The 26,291-nt window shown below is 53.7% G+C and overlaps 10 protein-coding genes across 10 annotated transcripts; 3 read left to right on the top strand and 7 right to left on the bottom strand.

The window, feature by feature from the left end:
- The first annotated feature begins 237 nt into the window (after nt 1-237).
- Nucleotides 238-1,822, top strand: ACET3X_001739 (uncharacterized protein). Its single transcript, XM_069447064.1, has 3 exons — nt 238-337; nt 407-507; nt 639-1,822. The coding sequence occupies exons 1-3, from the start codon at nt 313-315 to the stop codon at nt 1,797-1,799; spliced, it is 1,287 nt and encodes a 428-aa protein (XP_069311981.1). The 5' UTR covers nt 238-312; the 3' UTR covers nt 1,800-1,822.
- Nucleotides 1,823-2,231: 409 nt separating this feature from the next.
- Nucleotides 2,232-3,617, bottom strand: ACET3X_001738 (uncharacterized protein; the record flags this gene model as incomplete). Its single annotated transcript, XM_069447063.1, has 1 exon — nt 2,232-3,617. One exon carries the CDS (start codon nt 3,615-3,617, stop codon nt 2,232-2,234), a length of 1,386 nt encoding a protein of 461 aa, XP_069311980.1.
- A 1,498-nt stretch (nt 3,618-5,115) lies between these two features.
- On the bottom strand, nt 5,116-5,970 carry ACET3X_001737 (uncharacterized protein; the record flags this gene model as incomplete). Its single annotated transcript, XM_069447062.1, has 3 exons — nt 5,116-5,379; nt 5,431-5,862; nt 5,917-5,970. 3 exons carry the CDS (start codon nt 5,968-5,970, stop codon nt 5,116-5,118), a joined length of 750 nt encoding a protein of 249 aa, XP_069311979.1.
- A 1,965-nt stretch (nt 5,971-7,935) lies between these two features.
- Nucleotides 7,936-9,679, bottom strand: ACET3X_001736 (uncharacterized protein; the record flags this gene model as incomplete). Its single annotated transcript, XM_069447060.1, has 4 exons — nt 7,936-8,871; nt 8,926-9,383; nt 9,435-9,585; nt 9,635-9,679. The coding sequence occupies 4 exons, from the start codon at nt 9,677-9,679 to the stop codon at nt 7,936-7,938; spliced, it is 1,590 nt and encodes a 529-aa protein (XP_069311978.1).
- A 1,944-nt stretch (nt 9,680-11,623) lies between these two features.
- On the top strand, nt 11,624-13,468 carry ACET3X_001735 (uncharacterized protein; the record flags this gene model as incomplete). The annotated part of the gene is made up of 5 exons (XM_069447059.1): nt 11,624-11,882; nt 11,935-12,265; nt 12,317-12,676; nt 12,730-13,097; nt 13,161-13,468. The coding sequence occupies 5 exons, from the start codon at nt 11,624-11,626 to the stop codon at nt 13,466-13,468; spliced, it is 1,626 nt and encodes a 541-aa protein (XP_069311977.1).
- Nucleotides 13,469-13,671: 203 nt separating this feature from the next.
- Nucleotides 13,672-14,274, bottom strand: ACET3X_001734 (uncharacterized protein; the record flags this gene model as incomplete). The annotated part of the gene is made up of 1 exon (XM_069447058.1): nt 13,672-14,274. One exon carries the CDS (start codon nt 14,272-14,274, stop codon nt 13,672-13,674), a length of 603 nt encoding a protein of 200 aa, XP_069311976.1.
- A 2,144-nt stretch (nt 14,275-16,418) lies between these two features.
- ACET3X_001733 (uncharacterized protein) lies at nt 16,419-20,456 on the bottom strand (the record flags this gene model as incomplete). The annotated part of the gene is made up of 7 exons (XM_069447057.1): nt 16,419-17,224; nt 17,286-18,603; nt 18,655-18,712; nt 19,018-19,029; nt 19,089-19,123; nt 19,461-19,495; nt 19,550-20,456. The coding sequence occupies 7 exons, from the start codon at nt 20,454-20,456 to the stop codon at nt 16,419-16,421; spliced, it is 3,171 nt and encodes a 1,056-aa protein (XP_069311975.1).
- A 606-nt stretch (nt 20,457-21,062) lies between these two features.
- On the bottom strand, nt 21,063-22,244 carry ACET3X_001732 (uncharacterized protein; the record flags this gene model as incomplete). The annotated part of the gene is made up of 3 exons (XM_069447056.1): nt 21,063-21,663; nt 21,710-21,969; nt 22,023-22,244. 3 exons carry the CDS (start codon nt 22,242-22,244, stop codon nt 21,063-21,065), a joined length of 1,083 nt encoding a protein of 360 aa, XP_069311974.1.
- Nucleotides 22,245-22,673: 429 nt separating this feature from the next.
- On the top strand, nt 22,674-24,390 carry ACET3X_001731 (uncharacterized protein; the record flags this gene model as incomplete). Its single annotated transcript, XM_069447055.1, has 2 exons — nt 22,674-22,814; nt 22,990-24,390. The coding sequence occupies 2 exons, from the start codon at nt 22,674-22,676 to the stop codon at nt 24,388-24,390; spliced, it is 1,542 nt and encodes a 513-aa protein (XP_069311973.1).
- A 271-nt stretch (nt 24,391-24,661) lies between these two features.
- ACET3X_001730 (uncharacterized protein) lies at nt 24,662-25,347 on the bottom strand (the record flags this gene model as incomplete). The annotated part of the gene is made up of 4 exons (XM_069447054.1): nt 24,662-24,729; nt 24,777-24,885; nt 24,934-25,123; nt 25,175-25,347. The coding sequence occupies 4 exons, from the start codon at nt 25,345-25,347 to the stop codon at nt 24,662-24,664; spliced, it is 540 nt and encodes a 179-aa protein (XP_069311972.1).
- Between the last annotated feature and the right edge of the window lie 944 nt (nt 25,348-26,291).

Below are 26,291 nucleotides of genomic sequence, written 5' to 3'. Positions count from 1 at the left end.
AGCAGCACATGATCAGGAAAACGTCTCCAGACTGCGTAGAGTGGCATGTGAAGCGCCCCCAGAAACCCCAGCTGGCCCGCGTTGCTGAGCATGTGAAAGCTAGCTGCCCCCCCCCCGGAACGGCTGACGCGCCCCACAGTCGAGCTAACCGCATGCGCGACGTACCTCGGCGATTTCGCATGCGAATGACCTAACGTTTACGGTTTGCCGCGACCGAGTAGTAGGGTCTGTTCCGCCATATACTTCACCCCAAATCCCCCCTTCTCTAGCTCTTCCTCTACACAGCTTTTGTTATTCACATTACTATTCAAAATGGCCAATCAAGCACCCAACAAAGGTATGTTAAGGCAGAGCATGGGCAGTGAGGATAACGAGTGATGGACGAGATTGCTGACGGTTGATAAAGTCCAGGAGCGCCTTACGCAGGTCGAGGGCCATCTTACCGGTGGAAGCGGAGCTCAGAGCCCCAAGGGAAAGCAGAGCCTGTTGGAGAAGAAGCCTGACGACGTGAGTTGCACATCCCATCTTCGAGCGATGCGACAGTGGCGTTGTCCTACCGCATTAGCCCATGATGTCTATACACATGAGGGCTCGGGGCTCGTTTCTGCCAGATCACTGTACTAATACCATCTCAATAGATTGTCGTAACCTGCGCCCTCCGTACCGCCTTCACCAAGGGCGGCAAGGGCGGCTTCAAGGACACACAAGCATCCGACCTCCTCCACGGCGCCTTCAAGGCCCTTATTGAGAAATCCGGCATCGACCCCAACCTCGTCGAGGACATTGCCGTTGGCGCTGTCCTCGCCCCAGGAGGCGGTGCAACCGAGTACCGTGCCGCCGCCCTTGCCGCCGGCTTCCCTACCACAAGCGCCACCAAGAGCTTGAACCGACAATGCTCGTCCGGTCTCCAAGCCTGTGTCGACATTGCCAACGCCATCAAGTCCGGCATGATTGAGATTGGCATCGGCGCCGGCACAGAGAGCATGAGCACGCAGTACGGCTCCGGCGCCGTCTTCGAGTTCTCGGAGCTCCTCGAATCTCACACGGAATCCGCAAACTGCAAGGTCCCCATGGGTGTACTTTCAGAGCAGATGGCAAAGGACAAGGGCATTCCTCGTACCGCGCAAGACGCATTCGCGGCGGCGTCGTTCCAGAAGGCGATCAGGGCACAGCAACAGGGGCTCTTTGATGAGGAGATTGCGCCGCTGACGGTCAAGTGGACGAACCCCAAGACTAAGCAGGAAGAGACTATTACCGTGTCCAAGGACGACGGCGTCAGGGAGGGCGTGACTGCGGAATCCCTGAGCAAGATCCGTCCCGCGTTTGCAAAGGATGGTTCCATCCACGCTGGCAACGCCTCGCAAGTTTCTGACGGCGCTGCTGCCGTCCTCCTCATGAAGCGCAGCACAGCACAGCGCCTCGGCCAGACCATCCTCGGAAAGTTTGTCCAGGCCTCCATCGTCGGTGTCCCGCCTCTTCTCATGGGCGTGGGCCCTGCTGCTGCTATCCCTGTTGTCCTTGAGAAGACTGGCCTCGACAAGTCGGATGTGGATATCTTTGAGATTAACGAGGCGTTTGCGAGTCAGTGTCTCTACTGCATCAACGAGCTTGGCTTGGACCAGAAGAAGGTGAACCCCAAGGGTGGTGCGATTGCGTTTGGACACCCACTGGGTGTTACCGGTGCGAGGCAGGTTGCTACGCTGCTGACGGAGCTGAAGAGGACGAAGCAGAGCATTGGTGTTACGAGCATGTGCATTGGTACGGGTATGGGTATGGCTGCTGTTTGGGTCGCCGAGTAGGTTACGGTGAAACTAAAGTTCATGTTGGATGTTTTTTCGTAAAATGTATTTTCAATTTACATCATTGTTATGAAGAGAAAGATGGTATGTGGCGTGAATGCTATGTACAATGTTTGCGACACTTCTCTTCAATGAAGCTGGCGGGATATGATGCCTCCAGTGTACGTCCATGTACGCAGATCTGATGCCCGTCGTGTCCTCCTGCCCGTCAACGCTGCCTCCCTTCAATCCGCTACTCCTGTCCTGTTGATACCACGATCTCGATGTCTGGCGCGATCACGTTCTTCTTCTTCTTCTCCCTACAAGCGCCTCTCATCGTCCCTCGAACCTCGTTCCTGGACGTCGCTGTATCCCAGCTATGACTCCGACTCGGTTTTGCGTGGTCTGTATATATAAAGTTTAATGTGCCTTCTACCTCACATCTCCATCCCCTCACCCCGCATCAATATTGTACTCGTACGGCAAATCACCCTCACTAGGATTGGGATGCAGACGAATCACACTCCCAGCACTGCCTAGCGAACTCTCACTCGAGTTGGGCAGCAATGTGCTCGGACTCCTTCGCGCCCTCTGGTGAACCACAATCGATCCCGTTTCCGACTCTGCATCTGTATACGATCTTCGCGAGGGTGTGCGTGGCGTGCCGAAAACCGTGGAGCTGCGCTGTTGGCGCGATGGCGCGGTGCGGACAGTTTGGGGCGAGTGCGTAGTTGAGCCGCTGTCCGAGGACGAGAGGGAGCTGTTGAAAGAGGATAGTGAGGCTTGGCGCTCGAGCTGCGGTGTGCGGTAGGGCAGGTGTGAGTGCGAGGAGCTGCTTGTTTCGGAGCTGGACTCTGTGGGTGCGAGGCTGCGCGTGTCGGACTCGATGTCTTGTGCGCGTGCTTCTTCGACGACGTCGGGGTCGACTTCTACCATGCCGTTCAGGATCTCTGCAAAGACGGCCATGATGTCTCTGAACTGTGTCTCTGTCAGACTCGCGGTGGAGAAACGCGCGTATTCGTACTGCGCGAGGAACGTAGCGCCGAGAGCCGGGGGGTTCAGCAGCCCAAAGTCTGCGAGGCGAGCGAGGTATTCGCGCAGGCCCATTGCGCGCGGACGCTGGAGGAGGGTGACGATACGCGCGTCTGGCAGAGGTGGCGCATTATCGGGATACTGCGGCGCGCTTTCTTCAATCGCAGGGTCTGGCGGCGCGAGCGAGACGGCTTTCGCTTCGATGAGGTTGGGCAGTTCGCAGATGACGCCCCAGTACTGTAGGTTTGGCAGATCAGGCGACGAAGGCGACGCCCAGCCAGGATGCGAGACATGGCCCCAAGGCGGCGAACTCGCAGAGATGGGGATGATTGTCGCGTCAGGCGCATGGTGATGGTGATGGCCTTTCTTTTTGTGTGCTTTGTGCTTCTCCCTCGTCTCCGCTGTGTTTGGCCGTGATTCCTCTCCTTTCTCCTCGTCTAGTTCAGCCTCGCCCCTAACGTCCCTCGGCCTGCTGTCCCAGGCAATGACCGCACTCCTCTTGAAATGTTTCACAATCATCCTCCGCACCCCCTTGCCCACCTCTCCTTCCTCGATCGGCACATAGCTCTTCGGTATCGCCGCAAGCACAGTCCTATTCGTGTAGATACGCGTCGAGTAGATCAACAGCACAATCAAGCAAGTAAGCAGGTAGACGCCACCAATGACAAACAGTTTTTGGAGTTCTTCAGATTTTATCGACTGATATATCGTATCCGCAGGCGTGACGGCGAGGAGTAGGAGCAGGACTATGAGAAGGGTCGTGTACGTGGTCGAGTACCAGATGCGGAAGAGAGGAATGCGCATCATGATGGCAGCGGTAGCAGTAAGACGTAAGGAAGGTATGCATCGGTCTGAGGAATATTACAAATTATAGCTAGAGAAGTGAAGTGGTGGCTACATGGCGGACGGAGGTGAGGATGGAGAGGTATGCGATCATGGTGTTGCTGGCTAAGGAGGAAGGCGCCAAGGTACCGTTGTATTGCATACGCGCACGACCCACGGGTTCATCTCGTTTCCCATCCACACATTCACCTTCTGCGCCTTTGAATTCTTCATCATGCGCAGCACTTCTGACAGTAGATATAGCCCGACTCGCTGCATTGTTCTCGGCTCAAGTTCACAATTCCCACTTCCCTTCTTCCATCACCTCGGCACTCCGCGCAACGGCCAAAGTAGAACCGGTACACCCCTTACAACAGCTTCAACCTCAACGACAGTACAGAGGTTGTGGGAGATATTATACGTCATTCCATGTCGTCATGTTTCGAAACGCTATCAAGAAAGATTACTGCCAGAGTCAAGCAGCCTACGACCGCTAACTGAGACACCCAACGACGCAACTCATCTTCTAGCGCTCAACTCCAATAACGCACCCGGATGAAGCAAGACATGTCTTCGAAGCTAGCTAACTTGTCAGCAGTATTCTTGCTGGCACTCCTGAGGATAGTATGCCCTACGGCTCTGGTTGTTCCTTGCCTCCCGTAACCATGGATATTTGTAAAGGCACCCTGAGCCTACGCGCCTGGACATCGCACTGCGTTGGTCGCAATTATCCCCTCCGAGCTTAGTACGTATGCGGCTGCAGGTGAATCGGGCCCTTTTTACGCGAGACTGCAGTGCACCTGCAATCTCATCGTTCACCGCTTGGACGGCTAGTTGCTCTCGTACAACCTTCCAAACCCGACAGGCACACATTGGTCTGGATTCCTCTTCCCATGGACGCAACCGGAACCGCACACGATAAGAATATCACTCTTGCTGATCACACAACAGCAGCAGGGAAACAAAGTATTATATCATGATAACATTACTGCCTAACCTGTCTCAAGGCTAAGGGTCATGTACACATACGATGGATGCTTGAGGCACCAACATCTATGAGGAACTCTGGTGTCATATCGTCAACCTCTGAGAGTCCTCGTGCGAGCTTTTACGGTCGCACTTTCCGAACGTCCATACGTTCCTTCCTCGGCTCAATAAAGCAATCTCGGTATCATCCCACACGCCAGCCGCCGACGTGATCATACCCGCCAGTAAAAGAGAAGAGTAGAAAAGCCTTCGTGACCATGATTAAGAGGGGTTGAAGGCACCTCGTGTGCAGATGTCTAATCGTGTCGAGGGGTAATTTAGAGTTTTGAAAAGATTTCGAGTTTTGAAGAGGCATAAAGGAAATGCCGCACACCATAACACCATGCAATGCCGCAAAAATGACAAGTTAGAAGAAAAGGTCCAAGTCATAGCCATGTCACCAGCTGGGGTGTATAGTCAAGGCTCGTTAAGACGGATTCCGGAGAGAGAAGATTGCTCAAGACTTGCGGAAATCCGACAAGACTGGGTAGATGAGCTCAAAGGCCTGGTAGATCTCCTCACGAACTTTGGCACCAGTGAGGACGATCTTGCCAGATACGAAGATCAAGAGGACAATTCTCGGCTTCATCATACGGTAGATGAGACCAGGGAACAGCTCAGGCTCGTAGGAAGAGAAAGTGTGATGGCGAGATGCAAGACCTTCGAGACGAATGGGGAAGCGGATGTCGCAGGAGCCGACAATGTTCTGGATCTTGAAGTCCTATGCCAATGTTAGCATTGAAGAAAGGATACCCAGTCCGACACAACGTACGGTGAACTTTGCGCTGAACCCGAGCTTCTGGATAATCCGCGCATATTTGCGGGAAGCAAGGCGGCTGTCATCTTCAGACTTGGCACCGGTTACAACCATTTTTCCACTCGCAAAGACCAGGGCCGTTGTCTTGGGCTCACGAATACGCATGATAACGGCAGCGAAACGCTTGGGGTTGTATTCAGCGTTACGGGCGTGAAGAGCGATGGTCTTGAGGTCAAGGCGAGCGGACAGGTTGACGGTAGCCACGATGTTCTGGAGAGTAGGCACGATGCCAGAAGGCACTTGACCGTTCTGTGTATCGGGAGTAGCCGCAGGCGTGGCGACACCGTTTGCATTGTCGGCAACCTGCTGAGTGTTCTGCTCAGGGGCAGGCGCAGTCAGGTCGAGGTTCGCGCCCTGGGGGTAGGAGAGAGATCCAGGAGCAACGAACTGAGAGCGAGCGTTAGAACAACTTGACAGACAGGAGACATCACGAGAGCTTACCGTCTGAGCCTGGGCGGCGGTGGACGGGTGAGAAGTCAAGGAGTTTGGATCCATGATGAATTATTGATTGGAATTGGAGCGATAGACTCTTGAGGAGAGTGAGGTATCTTGACAGACTGCGCAGGTCAGAATGTGTTCTAGAGCGGCAGCGACGGTCAAGCTGGGCAGACTACGAGATCGCGATGTGTATAGCGAGGTCGGTCGATGCCGGAGGAGAGTAGTGGGTGGTCTTGTCTATGGAATAGGTGGAGACGGTACCGGAGGCAGGAGAGCTACAAGCGAATGAGTCCCTCGCAAACGTTGACAAGTATGCCGTCGAGTGGGTAGCTGTCGCAAAGACGACGGCGAGTTAGTGGAGAGATTAAGGTGACCAAAAGCGTAGCCAGCAAGCCTTTGGCGGGGTAAGTCGGGATTGCGACTGGGGGCGAGGCTGCAGTTGGGCTGTCGCGAGCTGGATGAAGCTAGCGCCGATCGCGACCTCTGAGAGAGTGGATATGTGTGGACTTAGCACACCGGAGTTTTCGAGTCGCAGTGTGAGTGAGCACGCAGCTGAAAATGCGAGTTTTCAAGTGCGGCGATGGTGGTGTAGAGAGGTTGAGGTGTTGCGACAACGGCGGGCTCGGCGGAAATCTCGTGAAAAACTTGGGGGGGAGGCCGAGAACTTATAGTGCTGGGAGCCCGGCCGCCAAGCCCTGCGAGGCGCGCTAGTGGGCAGGGGTTTGCGGCGGCGATTGGGGCTTAGCTTCAGATAGCCGGTAGCGAGAAGATTCTGCCGTGAGTAAAAGGGGCTCCCAGCACCATGCGCGACAGTTTCCCTTCACCTCTCCCCCAGCTTCACCTCGCATATGCGGCGTCGCAATCACTGATGCACTCTGCCTGTGCGCGTCATCTTGGTGCTGCTCACCGACGGCCTTGTGCATGCCGTACTGGAAGGTGCAGCGGTGACGTTGCTGCCTGGCCTCACTGATGCTCGCAGGTCGGCCGGTGCCTTTTCCTCATTACCAGCGATGACGACGCACTGACCCGGATTAAGCCATGGCCCAAATCCAGCCCGTCCACTCAACCCCGTCGCCTCACTTGCCGCACACTAGCCGCCATCGTCCGCGCAGGACGAAGAGAAAAACCTCATCGCGACGCGTCTCCTGGAAATCTCACGGTTGTGTTGCCGCCCTACCCAAGGCGTGCGACAATCTGAGACAGCTGCGCCTCCCCGGCTTTGAATGCGCGCGCACCCAACACGCACTCAACAAAGCGCAAACAATAGAACACGCCATCGCGGCAACAACAAGGCTGTTTGTGGGCAACAGGAAAACACACAACAGTCCTTGAATGCGGGGATCATCGCCGAGGGTTGGAGTTGGGAGGGTGCGGCCTGGCGTGCACGACTTTTTGGGCGTTGCATGGGTCGTCGGCGTATGACTCACCGACGCGCTCACCGGAAGGCGACTCGCCTCCCGTTGCCATCATCGCCCTTCGCCTCCCACTTGCTTTTGTAGTCTGGAACACTGCTTTTCACGTGTCTTGAACCCTGGAGTAGTTGCTGCATGCCATGATTGGGTTGAGTAGTGACGAGGCCTCGAGCAGCCGTTGTCAAGGGTTGGTAGTGATTGGGCTGCATTCCGGGAATGTGAGCCAACTCATCGTTGAACTGCCACTTCGTTGGGGTTTTTGTTTTGCATGCAAAAAGTATGATGTTTTATGATTGCTCATGCAGTGAGTGAGATGTCCCCCTCGTCGCCGATAATTTAGCGTGCCAGCTGAGGTGGATGTCTGCAGCGAAGCATCTTGGTCGAAGTTAGTGTGTTCCCACGGTTGAGATGAAGGCAATCACGAAGGGAGGGTCGATGACTAAGAGAACGGCGCTCGATTAAATCATGCATGCGACTGCCACCGCTCCACCGAAACCAACGTTCGCCGTCGGCGTTATCCTGCAACATGAAAACAGAATGAAATATGAGCTTGCAGCCCTGCTCAGCGAATTGCAGACTACCGTCTTACACCCCTACTGTGAAGCTACGATCATAGCACCCGCTTCTTGAACTGCACGATCGGACCTTCACGGAGAGAAATGTATGCGTCCCTCAGCTGGAAGTGGCCACGGTTCCTCCTGCCCCAGCCAAGATCAGGACGACCCTCTCCAACGCATTGCCCAGGAGCCTGACGCACGTCGTATCTCCACAGAGTTCTCCCAACAATCATGCAAAGCTGTATCATTGCCATCTTCTGACCTAGACAGCTTCCTACGCCCTTGGAGAACGGATGGAAGGACCGCTTCAAGTGATTCACCTCCTCTTGCGTATTCGAACCGGAGGCGATCCATCTCTCCGGGCGGAACGTATTGTAATCACCCCAGAGGGCTTCGTTCCGGCCGAGCGACCATTTGGGCACTCCGATCGTGATACCTCCAGGAATATGTTCGCCAGCTATCCTGATGCCGCCCGAAAGTACGGTGCGTTCAAGCTCACTAGGGCCAGCCGGCGAGAGGCGCAGGGACTCGTATACCGCTGCTCTGAGGTACTCGCACTTTGCCATCAGATCCGGACCCGGACCGATATCTTCAGCACTGTCGAAGTTGTTCCTGATTTCATTGACCAGGTTTGTGTAGACTTTCGGGTTGCGAGTTATGAAGAAGAAGAGCGCAGTCACCGTGGCACTTGTGGTGTCTGAGCCGGCAACAGTGAGCAGATTTGCATCGGCTATCAAGTTTTCCGTGGTCAGCGCAAAGTCACCCGTCTCTGGGTCTTTGGCTGTGCACAGGAAGTGGAACATGTCTTCGCGCTCAGCTGGACGCTTTTCCGTCTCGTTCTTCCTTTCAGATTCGACTCGGCTCATGGCCAGATTTTCGGTAAAGGCAAAGTATTCTTTGATCTCTTTCGGGGTGATGAGCTTCATCAGGTTATCCAAGCCACGCGGCTTGAGCCAAAGCAACAGGCTTCGAAAAGGTGACTTGGCGAGCTACGGCCGTCAGAATGAATATAAGAGCTATCATAGGGGCTGATGGTAACTCACAGGGTTATAAAAGCGCAGGTATCTGGTGATGTTGTGCGGAATGCGCTTTAGGTTGTTCGGCCCAGGCTCTTTGGTGTTGTTGGCGCTGCCGAAGCAGATATCGCCGAACATGTCAAACAGCAAGTAGTCAGTCCACTCCGTAAGGTTCTGCGGCCCAGACCATCCCTCGACACCGAAGATCTCACCGGGCAGTAACTCGTTCCAACGGTCGACATGTCGAGCTACAAAAGGCACGGTAGCCTTGACTGACTGATCGGTAAAAGCCAACGAGAGAGCCTTTCTCCTCCTGGCGTGCGTTTCAACATCGGTACAGCCTAGTGTGTTGAGGTCGTGCTTGTGCCGCCTCCACACTTCATAGAATGGAGACTTCTTGACGTTCGCTTTGTGACCAAACATGGCATTATAAGCTTCAGGGGTCTGGAAGAGAAGAAGATTTGGTGTCGCTCGGAACTTGTCGCCTGGGAAGAGAGTCAGTGGGATGCACGAAGTGAGCCTGGAGTTGAACGTACCATAAATCTGGAACTGCCTCCAAGACCAGATGTGACGATCTCCTCTGCAGGCATGGTAGAATGAGGGAATGCCCGAGATGCGAGCAAAGAACGGTCCTGGCTGTTTCGCAAGAGGATGGAACCATAGGTTGTATACAGCGCAACACACAAACTGTCTTCATGTAAGTCAAGACTGTGTTACATGTTGAAGAGCCACTGACATAGACTGCGGCCACGCCGACGGCAATTGGAATCGAGATGATCATTCTGGAATAGGGCAAAAAAGGTTCAAGTGCTGAAGAGTTGGAGAGGCTTATAATCGAGAATCCTAGAGTTGTACCTCCACGGCGCTTGACCTTATATCTTACGACACCACACCGCAGGGCTTTCCTCATATTGTCTCAATCTCCATCAGGTGCTATCAGAGCTCCTTCCCTGGAGTCTTTCCGCCCTCAATCTCTAGCTAGACTATCAGCCACCGTCATCCCAACACGCAGATATCCCATCCACGTTCGCAGCTTAGCATGGTCTCTGGCGGCAGCAGAAGCATCCTTCCCACCTCAACTTTCTTTTTCCACCATTCAGACTTCTGATTTTCCATCTCTCTCCCCGAGACAGCGCTAATGGACCGCCTTCAATCTATCCACCATGCTAGGCCATCCTCACTGAGAAAAGACATCTCTATTAACGGCATATCGAGCATATCAGGCATACCAGCACGATTGCAGTGGCGCTTGGAGCCGATAACACGAAGACTCAGCACTCTATAGTCTACGAGAGTCACATGTATGTGCCCCGGTCCAAGGTTGGTTCAAGCCTTTCTTTGTGCTAGTTCTCCGCAGAGTGTAAGCGCGATTGCTGTTTGAGCATAGCGGCGGCCCACAAATCAACGGGAGTGGTCGCAGTTGTCAATCTAGAAAACCGAGGCTAACCACGATCTGTGAGGCTATCGCATCTGCAGTCATCCAGCTTTGGGTCGCCGACCGCGATGAGGGCCATCTCAATAACAACCCTGACAATCTAAGCGCCATCTCTTGGGGCCAGATTGGCGACGAGACGGGAAATGAAGTTGGACATCGTAACGAGGACAGTCCTGTCGGGAGCTGGGTCGAGAGTAATAGGGATAACACGTAGAGGGCTTTACTCTGCTATTATGTTGCTGTCGCGTACTTTGAAGATCTGCGCAGCGTTCTTTGTTATTGTCAACGCTTGACTGCAAGACAGTAAAAACAACAGGCCAGGTTGTCGCAAAGAACGTAAGATCAGCGAGCGCCTTAGTAAGGCCGACCCTGTCTCGCGAAAAGAGTCCATCAGGGATACTTTTGCTAACTCTTCGCGTCGGACCTTCTCGTCGGTTGCACCTCACGACGTTAGAATATACGAGAGCCACGGGGTTTTGCTTGCGCATTGACTCGCTAGTTGGGGTTTTGACGGCATTTAACCAGCCTCTCGGTACAGAACACATGTTGACTGTTAGTTCTCACGTTCCGACAAGCAACGCCCGGGCGGGAGGCGGGCAGCGGGCGACAAGAACAGCGCCAATCACACAGCCCCGCCCCCCACAGCTATCCTCTGGGGCCACGGAAGCATACCCTTCACTATCTGCATGAATTCGCGCACACCGAGAACAGCCACATGTATCGAGCGAGATCTTACTCCGGCTCGCATATGGGGGCCAGGGACCATTCTCATTGCGGCGTCTCTGTGATACCGTCTTCCCGGAATCATCAGCTTACTATCGGCTCGCAGCATCATGCGGCAGTTGGGAAGGCTTGATTTGCGATACCGTCGGGCTGCCAGGACTTGAACGGTACCTTTCGCCGCGTGTTCTTGGATGCATGCGCTTCGATAGCCAGTGATGCATGGCACGGTCCTGTCGTATTGTGGTGAAGGGCGTAAGTTTTGTACGTGGATGCCTAACAAGGGTCTCCTCTTCACACTGAGCATTTCATCTAGATCATAGGAGCGCTTTTCATTGGTGGAGGGAGCTCCCAGGTGTCACCGATCTTCAGTTACCACGTACGATAATCTCGCCTAATACCATAGTAAGAGCAAGGAGGATGCTATATTCACGTTCGCTAGGTGGCACAGCTGCTGCATCCCTGGCGGTCACCCTTTTATAAAAATATTGTGCCATTGTGTTCTGCTTTTTCACAAATTTCTCATCTCAGAGCACAGAGATGTCTTCTACGTCGAGAGACGATGTCGCAATGGACGCTACGAGTATCGAGAAGGCGTTTTCAGACACCTCACCCCCGAATGAAGTCGAGACCGTGGCTACGGCGGATGAATCAAGATACATTACAGGTATCAAGCTCTACCTGATCAATGCTGGGCTTACGGTCTCCATCTTCCTTGTTACTCTTGAGTCTACAGTCATCAGTACTGCTATTGTGGACATTACCGATGAACTCGGCGGCTACGAAAAGAGCTCATGGCTCTTCACAGCATACATGTTGACATATTGCAGTAAGTATCGTATTGTGATCCCAAAACGGCCGCTCGTCTAATCTCATCCAAGGTCTCCAGATGATCTGGGCAAAACTGTCGGACATTGCAGGACGGAAGTACACACTCATCGCTGCACTGCTCATCTTCACCTTGTTCTCGGCACTCTGTGGGGCTAGTCAGACACTCATACAGCTCATCATGTTTAGATGGTGCCAGGGCATTGGAGGCTGTGGCGTATATGCACTCACTCAACTCATGTTCATGGAGATTGTCCCCAAGAGGAAGTTACCACAGTACATGGCGGGTGTTAGCATGGTGCTTGCGCTCAGTTTGATCACAGGGCCGCTTCTTGGTGGCGGAATCACACTGCACGGAAGCTGGCGGTGGATCTTTCTTTTGAAGTATGTGTTTCTTCCGAATTGAATCATGAAGACTACTGACATTATGATCAGTGTCCCAGTAGGACTTCTTACAGCCATCTCGCTTTGCTTCACCCTTCCGAGAACACTGTTCAACGAACCTGCTGCGCAGCAGAAACACCCCATTTTCTCGAAGCACTCTCTCCGTCGACTCGACTTTCTAGGTGCGACCTTGATGCTAGGAACTCTTGTGCTGCTCGCTACAGGTCTCCAGCAAGCATCGTTAGACTACCCGTGGTCATCCAACAAAGTCCTTCCCTTGCTCGTTGCTTCTGCGCCTTTTGCAGTCGCCTTCTTTACATGGCAATGGTACGCAACACAGCGTCGCACCAACCCCGAGCCCGTCTTCCCTTGGCGCTTCTGCCAGAGCCGCATACAGCTGGGCATGATCATGTACGTCTACCCAATTACACCACCATCTCAATCTATGCTAACACATGCACTAGAAACACCTACCTCTCCGGAACAGTCATGTTCGTATGCATCGCACAGATCCCCCAGCGTTACATCACCGTGAACGGCCTCTCCCCCCTCGCAGCCGCCGTCCGCCTCCTCACCTACGGCGCCTTCGTACCCTTTGGCAGTGCAGTTGCCGGCGCACTGATGGGCAAGCCCAGGATACCGCCGTGCTGGATCATCCTCGCAGGCTCTCTGATGGAAGTTCTCGGTATCGCGTTGTTGGCGTGGATCGACACTTCGTCGCATATCGATGCTAGTCAGTATGCGTTCCAGATCGTTGCTGGCATGGGAACTGGACTTGTGAATTCTGGACTCATCATGCTTGTGCCGTATGCGATGGAGAAGAGGGATTTGGGTAAGTCGCACACTATATCCTGGCATTCATAAGCTGAATTGTCATGTTACTAACGATTACTAGCTGTCGGCTCAGCAGCTACATCGCAGTTTCGTACCCTGGGTGGTCTAATCGGTATCGCTATTGTGACATCCATCTCTACGCCCTACATTCGTTCGCACCTAACCGATATCCTTCCCTTGGAACTTGCAGAAAGTTTGTTGGAAAGGACAGAGTTAGCGCAACATCTTTCACCTGATACTCTCGAGCGGGTGAGGATGGTGTTTGGAGAGGCGTACAACCTGCAGGTCAAGGTGCTGATTGGATTCGCGGCGGCCAAGGTCCCGGTTACAGGGTTGATGTGGACGAATCTTAGAGTTGAGAATAAGTGATTGAGTGGGATTAAAGATACAAGAGCCCAGATACCCTGGTGCCAGTGGCTCCGATGCAGGCCATATTCCAGGCTTCCATAGCAAAATGGTTTCAGAGACTGTAATGAAGCGACTTGTCTACCGTGAACCTGCCATATCCTCCAGTGACCCCATGAAATACCCGAAAAATGCTGCAGATTTCTTGGCCGACAATAAGTCAGACTCTAAGTTGAACCCGCATCGCGTTCTTTCTCCCCAAAGTCATCGTTGTCTTCCTCTCCTAGCTCAGACTCCTTATCGTCATCAACCTCATCCGAATCCAACTCATCACCACTATCCAAGAAGTCCTCTTCAGAAAGCGCAAACCTGTCGTTGTTTGCCTCCATCTCTTCTGCTTTAATCCTCTCCATCTCAATCTCATGCGCCTGTCTCATTCGCGCACACTCCTGCTCCTGACGGACCACAAGCCGCGCAATAACCGCCAAGATCACATCCTCATCGAAATACGGACCCAACAAACGGAGGATACTGGTGACATCTGCCTGTGTGATAGGATCGCCGGCGGCTTCGAAGAGAAGGCGGTTGCATGCTGGACAGGTATGACCGACGTCGAGCCAGGCATCTAGACAGATTTTGCCGATAATGTGACCACAGGCGCTGATACGGACAGCCTCGTGACACTTTGGGTCTGGGATACCGTCTTTGGTCGGGTGGACGGCAAGGGGTCGGAGACAGATGGTGCAGTCCTGTGAGGCGTGAGCGTGCGACTGTCGGAATTTTTCCAGGCCTAGGCTGTTGAAGTCTTGCTTGCTTCCAAAGACTGTCATTGTAATTTGGTAGAGTTGAGGTATTCGTGACCAAGGTAGTATGGTTTGCGATGTTGAGCTCAGTGTAAAGGCGAGTCCTCAATATAGTGTTTGTAGTGAGATAGAGGTGAGGGTCGTAGCGGGTCGCTCCTGCTCGAAGCAGCGCGATCAAGGTGAAGTAGAGCACGGTCGTTCTATGACTTGGTGTAAGTGCCAGGAGAATCCGAATACTCGTGGTGACTATTGCTTGAGACTGTTCGTCTCTAACGAAATGGAGGTTATAGACCTGCTGAAACGATCAGAATAAAGGGTTCGCCTCTCTACCATGGTTTGCGTTGATTCTCCACCCACCAGATCCTGGGTTACAATGTGCCATATCCAACGGTACTCACAACCAAAACAGAAATGCTTGTTTCCCAAGCCGTGAGAATTTGCGCATCTGTTAGTATTGTATTCGTAAGCTGCAACATACTAAGGAGCCTGTCTGTACATAACCGACTCTAGGTGAATTGCAGTCCTGTGGTCTGTCCCTATGTCAACAAAAACGCAGCTGGAAGCTTTAAGCGATATCTTAACATGGTGATATAGCCAGTAGAAGAAAGCTTCTTCGTATCCGTAGACAGGTAGTTCATGCGCCTACGCGTGAAGACAAAGAGAAGTAAGCAGCCGTGATGTTGCGCAGTTGGGAGGGTCAGGGTTATCTAGAAGATAATGCCTGAGCTAGCCAAGTCTAGTAGTGTGCTAACCGCATTCTGGATAGCGTCTGGATAGCTCTATATCCTTTCGTTGCTGTCACATACTGGCTACGCGAATCCCTTCTTCTTATCATGCATCTGACGTAGTTGCTCACTGATGGAACTTTTACTGCACTAGGTGCCTGGCAAATAAAGCCACCTTTAATGCTTCACGTTCGTGTATATGTAAAGCCACAATCAATCACGTTCGTGTCTGACCATGAATGGGATCGGAGAGACTCGCCGGCAGGACGACAGTAAGAGTTTCCACTGATCATATGTCACGCTCATACCATACTGCCATGCTTTGTCTTCCAGTATCAATGATCTATTAGCCATCTGCAAACTACCGCTAGCTACCTGAACTGCGCGATCCCACCACCAACATAACACTACGTGTTCCCGGTACGAATCGTACTCACAAATCAGGTCTGTATCATAACCAAACCTCAGTGGACCACGTTGGTACCGCAACTTTCAGCGCACGCTTGGACGGAGGCAGTCTCACAGCGACGCGCGGCAACAGCACTCGTCGATCAATCACACCATCATTCTGGAAGGTGGCCTCATCATCCCTTGGTGTAGCGATAAACATGGACTTGATACGCGTATAGAACGACGGCTGAGGAGGAACTGGCGATCCATCTATCTTTGGCTCCGGATCAGGTGGTGGAAGGACGTTCTTCGGAGTATCAAGTGGCGAGAAAAGGGGCAACGCAATCGTATTCTGGGCCAACATAGGTACGAGGCCTGAAGGGTGCATCGACTCAGGTAAAGGCGGTGATGGCTGTGCTGGGGTAGGCGAGGGCGTTCTTATCGACGCTGTTGCGGTTGGTAAGGGATCTGGTGGCGTAGGCGGCACGGACACCGCCCGTTCAAAATGCGCGACAATAACTGGTTGAGGAGGCGTGGGCGCTGCAATAAACTCCGTAGGCCGCATGGTTGGTGCACGTGTTGATGGTCCTGCATCCTGCAGTAAGGAGGTTGACCGCTGGACTGGTGAAACAAAAGGGCCCTCTTCCATTGTTGGCATAGACACTGGCTGGCTCGATACGGTGGCTGCTCTGTCTCTCAGATCGTCGCTGGGTCTTGAGCTTGCCTCTGGTATCGGATCTAGATGCGTTGTTGGCCGGCTAGAGCATGTTGGCGCTGGAGCATCATCAACCATCTGCTTGACAATGATTGGACCGTTTTCGCCATCTTCCGGGAAGAATCCTTTGTAAACCTTGCGGCGTTTGAAGCATCGGCAGCAGCATAACATGGAAAGTAGACCTCTATACGGCGTCTTTCAGCAAATCAATCTCTGAGGAACAAGAATGGAGGCAATAGCCGGGACGTGATAGATGACTGCGAAGTGTAGAAGGGAGAGAACGGGTTTCAATGAGTGTGCAAGTTGGTCTATATGACAGATATGGGAAGAGTGCAATGCACTCACAACAGCAGAGCGACAGCCGCAGCAAGTCCCCCAATGAGACCATTCTTTATGTTTTGCCCACGGTCGTAAGCTTCATCGTCTGCTGACAGTAGATTTGCAGGGGTGTCGTGACGCGAAAGGCGAGATGGAAGGTTCAGCCTAAGCGACTGTGCTCCGGAGGTCTGCCTGATCGTTGGGATGCTGGTGGCGCTATACACACCAGTCAGAGCTACTGAGGGTGTGGAAGTGGGCTGTGACTTGGATGCGCTGGGAACGTCCTCCTCCGAGGGATACCATATTCCGGCCTTCACCGTGCCATTCCCTGCGGTAATACCAGCATTCTCTTCCTCTGTGCAACTGAGATAAGCCTCCCGAATCCAGCAAATTGGGTCAGGAGAGGGCCCTGCTACGTTCCTGTAATCGGAAGTGCTAGGGCCTTCGGTACCAAAGCTAGACAGATCCACAATGCGACCCATGCTGATGTCGTTACCTTGGATAATGCGAGTGAAAACAGTAAAGGCAGTCTCAGGCTGATAGTACGGTACCTGGTGGCCGGCGTCGTAAATCCGAGAGAATGAGAGGTTGCCATATTGACGGACTACACCACCAATGTAGGTATCGTTCACAACAATGTCCGCGTACCCAGCCTCTGGAAAAGCTGTCTCATATGCCGGAACGAGACCAGCAATCTCAAGAGAGTAGTTTTGTCCTCCATACCAGTTGCATATGACATCAGCATCACCGTAGATGAGGGCGACTTTGATACCGCGAGCAAGCAGGTTCGCTGTAGCGGCAATTTGCCCTCCACGGGCCGCGTCTCCGTCTAGGCAAGATATTAGTAAGTGTGTTGCGTAGACAATTGAGAATAACGCATGGCGACCTACTGTAGTGGAAAACGTTCGCAACGGTATAGCTAGTGGAAGTGTAGTTGACCGGTGAGCCAACGGACTGTAGAACATCCTCTTGGTTCAAATACTCTGCGAGTGCAACAGCAGGCCCGACTGTTGGACCAGCTCGGAAATCGTAGATGCTCCTACCCGTACCGTAGGTAATACTGGAGACATCTGTGCAGGTAGCAATTGCACTGAAGCACAGGTCGTTAACGTCTTGGTCAAGACCAAGACCTTCAGGGTCGTTGAGGGCTGCCAACTCGCCGCACTGTGTCACTAGGTCTCGGCAGCCCATGTCTACGTGGAGTTGCGATACCGCATTCTGATAGGTAGTAAGGTCAATGCCTTCGATGCCGTAGGTGTTGTTGTAGATGAACTCCAGGCCAAACAGTGCCGAGCCGTAGACGTCCATTGCACCGTTGACAATGCCGAGTGACCCAAGCCGGATATCCAGCGCTTCGGATGAAATTTCGCCCTTTTCCCGACGTTCGTTCTGGCTCTCATAATAGTCTGCGAAGATTGGACCATAAGTGCCACCGTAGCTCTCGCTGAACAGGTTGATGTGACATGGCTCGACGGTGTCGCTGTGGGGTTGAGCTCCAGGGTTGTACTGGGGGAATGCCGACAAGAAGCCCTGGAGGAAGTGCCATGATGACTGTGCGGCAACGGTAGTCAAGTTCTCTGTATTGTCTCGAATAGCAGAAGGCCAAGTTCCGTTCTTAAAGCGCCACTCGGGAACGCCAGCGGGAAGCGGGGAAGGTTCTATGAGCTCGTCCCGACCAGTGTAATCAGGTATACTAAAGTCGACCGAAGCGTTGCGGAGCTGGTCGTATGAGTAGCCGACTTGGGTAGGTTGGTCGATGAAGAGCACGTTGGAGCTGCGGTCCCAGCCCCAAACCCTGGTCTGCGTGGTGTAGCTGCCATCTGGACCTTCTACAATCTCGCAGGGACCATTTTCTCCAAAGAGTCCGAACAGGCTGGAACCACCAGGCCCTCCATTCAACCAGATCGTCAACGGAGCGGTTTCGGGGTTCTCGCGGGCCTCGATGAACCAGAAGAAGGTGTTGATTGAGTAATTCTGCGGGAACGACTCAAGCGTAAACGGAGGGAGATTGACATATCCAGTATACTGCTTCTGCGTCTCGAAAGCCGTTGCACATGTGTGGGCGTCGGGCGCTTTGTAGGATATGGTGATCCTAGGGTCGACGGGTGACTTGATGACGGTATCATAGGTTGCAGGTGGAGGATACTGCTGGGCGATTGACAATCCAGTGTGGAGAGCAAACATGAGAGCGATGGCGGATAGTTGGATCTGATATTTGTTAGTGATTGGCCAGTGTGCGCAGGCAATTCGTGTGCTTACCATGTTGACGGGAACCTGGGTAGCGGAAAGCTGTCGCATGGGAATGAGGATAAGAGACCTGTGAGGACAGCAGCGGCCAAACTATTGCACTCAAGCAATTCGCGGTTCCGCGTCCCTAGTCCCGCGAGTTGAGGGAGTGAAGAGACGACGTCAATGATAGATAGTTGGCGCGCAGAGACAAACCTATTTGTATCGTGACTTCCCTTTCACCTCTAGAGAGCGAAGGCGCGCAATTTCGCTAATCGGGAAATCTCCTGGCTCACTGCAAAGCAGCGGCGAGGGGAGTTGTGCGGCTGTGTGACGGTACCTGGATCAAATTGACGCGCCTCGCGCACTAGTGGGTGTTTGTAGCATTCCACGTACGCTCTCGCGATCCTACGAGACGCTTTAGATTACCTATTTCGGGGTCACAATAGACGTAGCATTTCACCCACAATAGTGCACCTATATCCTTCCAATATCTTTCATCCTGACGTATCCCACGCCTACTTCTTCAACACTTTCGCAGCGCGCCGTGTAGAGGTAACCCAACCGACTTGTAAGGACCGCGCCGCATGGCGTCCCGCGAATCAGTGTACAGCATGAAACTGGTCGCACCCCGGTGCTGGGTGCCCGCTGGTTAAATGCTTACAGGGATCTACGAAGCTACCATGGGGCCGCTAATTTTACCAGCCTTAGGTGTGAGTTGGCGTAGTCGATATCCAAGGCGCGTAGACGGGCTGCGTTGTGAATCGATGTAGTCAGCTGTGTAGAGCGGCGTTGGCGAGTTGCATCCTCCTTCCGTGGCCCCCATATATCCAACCAACTGCATCAGCCATGTCATTGTGGTATGGTGTCCATCCTGCGTTGTGTGAGCTAGCTGTCGTCGCATTACTTACTTCCAAATTTTGCTTACCTTCAGGAGCAAAGCCGCCTGCTTCTTTTCCTTTCAACTCTTTCCAGGTCCTCTTTTCTGAAAGCCCAAGCTGTACAGCTCTTGACCTCTTGCCTCTCTTTGCGATGATTCTCACCTCGCCCTTCATGTCCTGCTCCGGCCCCGCGATGCGCCAATTCTCGTTGACTTCGTGACCTGGCTTTGCTGTCCATGGCTGCATTATGCGCCCGTCTTCTGTCTTCTCGTCCCCACTCGCCGTTTGCTGCGCAAAAGGAACAATGTACATCTTGACCTCTGCACCGTACTCTTCTCCATCGCGTTCTTTGATGAGCGCGTCCCAGTTCTCGGGTTGCGCCAACCGTTTGCGCCGGTGGTCGTAGCCCGAAGCAATGAAATCGGTACATGGGGTGATGTACGTCAATTCCTTCCAAGCGTCGCTCTTCAGAAGAGTCTCAATGTCGAAGTAAGTTGTGACGTCTCGCCAAGTATCACCCAGGCCGAAACCATGCCAGCAATCCTCCACAACCAGGGTATCCAGACAGAGACCAGGGAGCAGCGTGAATGCATTTGCAGCATAGTACGTAGGGTAGTACCGTGAGCCCCCGGAGGAGTACAACGGGAAAGGATACGCACGAACTCGAACGTGGCGGAGTCGCGTCAACACGCTCTGATCAACCGAGAGGAGTGTTTCGAGTAGGTTCTCTGTGCCGCGGAAATGGAAAGTGCAGTTGAGCGGAAGATGGCGATGCGCCTCGGCGAAGACCTGGCGACAGCTGAGGAGGAGCGCTATGCGATCAGAGGACTCTGCATCGTCGCTAGTGGCACCGGCATGTTTAAAACCATGTCGGATGGTGTAGCTGCTGAAGAGGAAGCTATATATGAGCTCGCGCAACTCAATGGGTATCTTCAGGAGATTTGGGGCGTTCATGGTGTTGTAGAGGATGTTGTCGCGCCAGCAATTGGCATGGAATGCCAGGAGCGAGGGTACCTTGATTATAAGGAATTCAAGGATTGCTAAACAAGCTGCTGATAACAAGTAGTCTATCTCAGAAGTTGGTAGCCGGGCCCAGACAAGCGGTACAGCTGCGTAAGCCGTGTCACTGAGCGATAAGCACGATCAGGTTGCGTGCTCTGGATCTGACAAGAGCTGTCATAGCCGCCCAATGCGGCGGAACGCGCGGATTTTAAGTCATGTTCAGCTCACCTCCCGGCTGGAGCTCCTAGCGGTTGTTGTTCCGGGGGTGAGATGACGCTTGAAGCTGTCCGGTGCGCTAAGAATGAGCTAATGCATGTTGCATGTTCGGTCGCAAACCACGAGCGGTCAAGACATGGGCGGGCCATTAGTTGCGCATATGCACACGTGCCACGATGATGCGAGATTGACATGTATTACAAGATATGGTTTGCTGCGGAAAGAATAATGGTTGACGAATAGAATGCTTTGTCTTGGGTATCTTCGATGCTCGCTCAAGTTCAGATCTGCCTCATTGTATGGCCTGCGAGGGCTTTGCGCCATATGCTGCATTGGACGCGCTCAGTCTGACTTGGGCCGTCCGCGGGTCCGCTGCTGCTCCTCGTGCAGCTTCTTCTGCTGCCACTGCCATTCTACGAGCACAGGCAAAAACTGCCACAAGTCGAACTCGGGCCACAGGCACTTGAGAAACACAATGGACGTGTTCTCGTGGGCCTGCCAGAGCATAAAATCGCTCAGCCGCTCCACGCCAGAGGTACGCACGAGCAGGTCGAGGGGCGGGGCGTCAGCCGTCATCATGTTGTCGTTCAGAGTTTGAGCGCTAATTGACTCTGGATCCAGAAACGTCGGCCCGTTATGCACGTCGTCCTTCTCAGGCGAGTTGATGGCGGTCGAAGTTGACGAGGACCGCCCATCGTCAGCTGAGGTCGCTTCCTTGGACGAGCGCGACTCCGGCCGCGAATCGGGCTGTTCCGCCATACCTTCCGCATCCTCCTCCAACATTTGCTTGCGAATATGCTGGGTTATGTGCGATTCGGAAAAGGTTCGCTTAGAAGGGGTGGGCAGGTTGTGTATCGGCGTGCTGTACGTCTCGACAGTCTTCATGACTGCGGTCGTGATTTCGTGCCGTGACGTGTAAGGGAAGCAGACGTTGAGAACAGCCCTGATCGTGGTCAGCGACGCCTTTCATGGTGGGAAAAGTAACGCACTTCTTGTTGTGTGCTGTCATGGCGACAGCCTTTTCCACAGCCATCAGTACATCCGGGCTGATGAGCTCGCGCTGCCCCAGCACTCGGACGGATGCACCATAGCGATCCAGCAGAGCTCCGTGCTCGGCTAATTGTTGCAGCTTCACCTTTGCCATGGACATGAGCGCATCGACTTCATGCTTGGAGCGCTTGAAGTTCTCTATGCTGAATGCGTAGATGGTGACGACCTTGACGCCAGTTTTGTAGCAGACTTCGAGGATCTGGCAGGGCTGTTAGCACGGTATTCCGACGCCTGGATGCCCGTCATCCATACCCTCGCTAACGACTCGAACCCGAGGTTGTGTCCTTCGACTGTCTCAATGTGGTGGTTTCGCGCAAATCGCCTGTTACCGTCCATTACGAATGCGACATGTTGCGGGATAGGGCCCTGCTTCAGCGACCCAATAAGAAGCTCTCGCAGCTGCCTGACTGTCCATGCGACGGGCGGTGACGTCGCAAACCACTTGTGTATGCGGGAGTCGTGGAGAGAGCCCATGGTGAATATTGTTGAGGGACTTGGCTTAGATCTGTAGGGTAGGAGCTTCGAAATATCGAGGGGGGAGCAATGTGCTTTTCCACGGTAAAGAGGGAGAGCGGTTCGATGCGGCTGTATCACAACGGTCAGGGTATCATGGTCTATAAGAATTGATGCCAGTGCTAAGATGCTACGTAACGTATTCAAGGCGCAGCGAGCCGTGACGCGACTTCCAAGCAGGGGAGCATCGGGTGGCTCCTGCAGCGGTGAGTGGCTGGTGAGGCGTGACTAAGCGTGGCGCGGCTCAACCGTCGCTTCCGAAGCTGCAGTCCTTGCCGAGCTTCCGTTCGTCTTTCTTCTTTCCCGACTGCGAGCCTCACTTGCCGCGTCATCAGTGCTGTGCTCTTCTGCTCTGCTGTCACACCACTCCATCTCTTTGCTAACCTTGCCATGGCTGAAGAGGCTCAGAACAACGTGACGGAGCTCGCTGAGCAGCTCGTTGAAGGCTTTGCTGCGCTTAGTGGAGAATACCAGGTTTTGTTCGATCAGCAGAAACAGCTCGAAAGCAAGCTCTCGTGGGCCAAGCAACAGGTATGTGACAATCTTCCGCCACCCTCCCTCCCCCTCCTGTGATGATACATTTTAGCTCTAGACCTGCAGCTGCACAGCGGCATTGACAGATAACCATTTATCATGTACTGATCTGGACAACCACCTCTCGCCTCAGCACACCATATCCTCGACGGGCCCAGCTGACGATGAACAGTATCTTGATCTCTTGAAACGCTTCACCCCCAATACGCTGTCGCAAGACCATCTTACTTTCCTGCAAGACCTTGAGCGTGTTGGAGACGAACAACCTCGAATACGTTTGAATTTGGTGGAGCAGTTGGCATATAGCGATGATGTAGAGCGCAAGAGCCGGGCACTGGTCATCCAGAAGGCCGAGGAGGCTGCTGTCAAGCTGCACGCGCCTGAGAATATTAGCAGTGTAAAAATATGGAGTGGTCCGTCCGCAGACAAACCCGCCTCGTTACCTGAGATACAGACCAATAGAGCCACGTCACCTATAGAGAAAGACTTCACTGTTGCTGGAACACCTAGTAAACTCGCCTGTCCCTTCGCATCCGGTAGTGGCAGAGGCAGCCCGCTGGCCACACCGCGTAGCTCGACATCCCGATTAAGCGTACGCGGTCGAAGATCCAAACGGCCCTCGTTCACCGACCCTATCCGCGCCGAAATATGCAGCAGTAAGCCTGCGTCGGTCACCGCGTCAGTAGCGGCGTCGGGCTCTGCTGCCGTGTGCCCCATCCGGTTCCTCGACCAACACAATCCAGAGGAGGTGGCCCAATACTTTGAAAAACACAAGCATGAGCTGCCGAGAAGCCATGAGGTCTGCATCACGCGCTTCCAGAGTGATCGAGAGAGCATAGAGCAGCTCGATCGCAAGTATGGCAACATGGTCAACATGATCCAGGGCTTAGGGCAGAAGCACCAAGTGTGGCTTCCTGAGGATCCTGATGATGCTATCGAAGAAGAGCCGGAGGCAGAGCACATAGGCAACGACGCAAAGGCCGATACCAAGGTACAGAATTGGGCCTCAGCTGTTTCGGCAAGTCTCAACGATGGAACCCCACCGCCTGAGGAAGAGTCGGAGGAGAATGCATTGGACGAGACAAGGACCGCCCACTTTGACCGTGACCGGCCGCTGAAAGAAGTCAGGGTTGGCGAATCGCCAAGTCGGCCTTGGGGCATCTCGATACCTGCAAAATACACCAATGCTGATAGCTCCTCCTCGGTGGGCTCTGTACCAACAGCGTCGCCACAACTGCCACTCGACACTGGTCGTCCGATAGGCGAGACAGCCCAACAACCTGGCAAATGCCCTGTCGATCACCGTGCGATGATGGGACAAACACCACGACAGCCTGAAGCGCCACACTTTGGCTTACCACCACAGTCGCAGCCTCGTGCTCCAACCACACATGTACCGCCCACAGAACGCCCCCCACAGCCTCCCGCCCCAGAACCCCAACAACCCCGAGAACCTGAAGGCCCGAAATTAGTACCACAGATGGTGTTCAACGGACCGGTCTTCTTGGGCTACCCGCCCGAGCAGTTGGCTATACTCTTGCAAAACAGTAACCTTGGTGCGGCAATGCGGTAGACATGGACACCGTACAAGTCTTGAATTCGCTGGCTAGTTGCTCTGAGGTATGGTATCGTACTCAAAGGTAGGCTCGAACAGCTGCTTGCCTCACAACTACGCGTCCCAATCGTCTTTTGGTGTTGCTGTGCCTCTTCTCATGCGCTTTTGTCAACCGTCATTACGTCGTGCAGTCATCGATTCTGATTTTCCAAAGGTCTGTGAGTCGATGTTCCAACCTCTCCTGGCCAGCCATCTGGTAGTTGTCATTTGTGCGATCCAGCGACTATCTTCATTTCTTCTTCAGATCTGCCATCCACGTCCGTACACCTTTTGCGCTATCGTGCGCCGCGCGGAACACTCCACGATCGTTAGCAGTCGTATCGTGAAGCTTTGTCAGCACTTACACTGCCGCTCGTTCTCATCCAGGCCTCGCATGAAGTCGGCGCCTTCGCCTAGTGCACCCCGTGGGTTGTGGGCTTGATCGGCTATAAGAGCCGCCCTGGCCTTGAATGTCTATGCGGGTTAGCATGACGCCGTTGCATTGATCAAAACAGAACTCACATCGCTTAGCACCTCGATCATTTCTTCCTCCTCAAACAGCTCCAGGATTCGTGCGCCGAGATTGTAGAAGTGTGGAGCGAGAGCTCGTAAATCGACGGTTCTTGGGTCAGCTTTGAGGGCGTTCAGAACGCGTGGAGACAGGGCGGACGGAGGGTCGATGGTCACAAGAGAAGATGTATTTAGACTCTGACTGTAGATACTGTCAACACGGAATGCACACATTATGAGAACCGTTGTTTACCTCAGTGCAAGCATCTCGCCCAGCCATAGTGGGAGCTCTACTTTTGAACCCTGCTTCATGTCGCCGCTCATGTTGCCCTCGAGATAGCCGAGGCCAGGAACGGTAAGCTCGAAAGTGCATGGTACCTTTTGCGCGTCCGTTAGGATTGCGTCTACGTCGTAGTAGGAACCCATCCTTTACTGGAGGAGTTCAATTAGTCAGAGACAGCACACAGATACGAAAACATTGGAGTCTTTCAGCCGACATGCTGTGCTGCAGGCTTAAAGAAGGCGAGAGGCGATGCCTGTACGAGGCAACAGACGTGTCGCGTGTCGTGCCACCAGCCTTGCATCGGGACGAATATGCAAGGAGATGAGAGCGCGGGTAGAGGAACGGAGGACGAATGCAGCCCTGCAACAGGGAACAGGGCGAGAAAGAGGCGAAATAAGCAGGTCAGAAGATGATGGAAACGGGGTAGCTTACTGCGTAGTCGCCTTGTGTGTATTGCGCGTCTTCGAGTGCCTGGCGGATGTCCGACAGTATATAGCGCGTCTCGTCCGAATGTGATGAATCACCTCGCACCTTGCCTCACAGCAGCGCGTACGGGTCTCTGGAGATTAGTAAGGCGAGTTCTCCGTTCTGTGCAAGTTGGACTGCACCTGCGATACCTGACCCCACGATCTGCGATCCACGATCTCGACGTTGCCGCCGCCGCCGTCGCCGCTCATTCGCCTAAGACCTGCAGGGTTGGAGCTCCCAGCTAGATGTCATCAGGACGAGGCGCCGGATACCCACATGAACCACTCTCTCCGACAACCATTGCCCCCGACTACGTCTCTACCTGCATTAACGGCCAACAACCGCAGACTGCTATCCACTGCACATTTGTAGGGTAAGTAGCGCGCACGCGAATCCACGCCCGCCCACGTGCAGTGATTACTCTACCGTGTACAGCCCGTGACTGCCACTGTTCAGTCAACCACAAGCTGACCGTGTGCCTCTACAGTTCAGCCGCATTGTCTGCCCGCAACCGTGAACTGGCAGCTGTGCATTGATGACTGCGCACCTACAAATATCCTCCCCCACTGCGCCCTAGGCACACGCCTCACAACCCCACCCACTACGTCAACCACGACCA

The sequence above is a fragment of the Alternaria dauci genome, chromosome 1, assembly GCF_042100115.1.
Source record: "Alternaria dauci strain A2016 chromosome 1, whole genome shotgun sequence".
Taxonomy (NCBI): domain Eukaryota; kingdom Fungi; phylum Ascomycota; class Dothideomycetes; order Pleosporales; family Pleosporaceae; genus Alternaria; species Alternaria dauci.
This window is presented reverse-complemented; position numbering and strand designations above follow the sequence as displayed.

Bases quoted from the DNA above. Each gene is read 5' to 3' on its own strand.
- ACET3X_001739 (XM_069447064.1), top strand. From the start codon at position 313: ATGGCCAATCAAGCACCCAACAAAG. The intron at 338-406 runs GTATGTTAAGGC...CGGTTGATAAAG, and splicing joins CAATCAAGCACCCAACAAAG to TCCAGGAGCGCCTTACGCAG. The intron at 508-638 runs GTGAGTTGCACA...CCATCTCAATAG, and splicing joins TGGAGAAGAAGCCTGACGAC to ATTGTCGTAACCTGCGCCCT.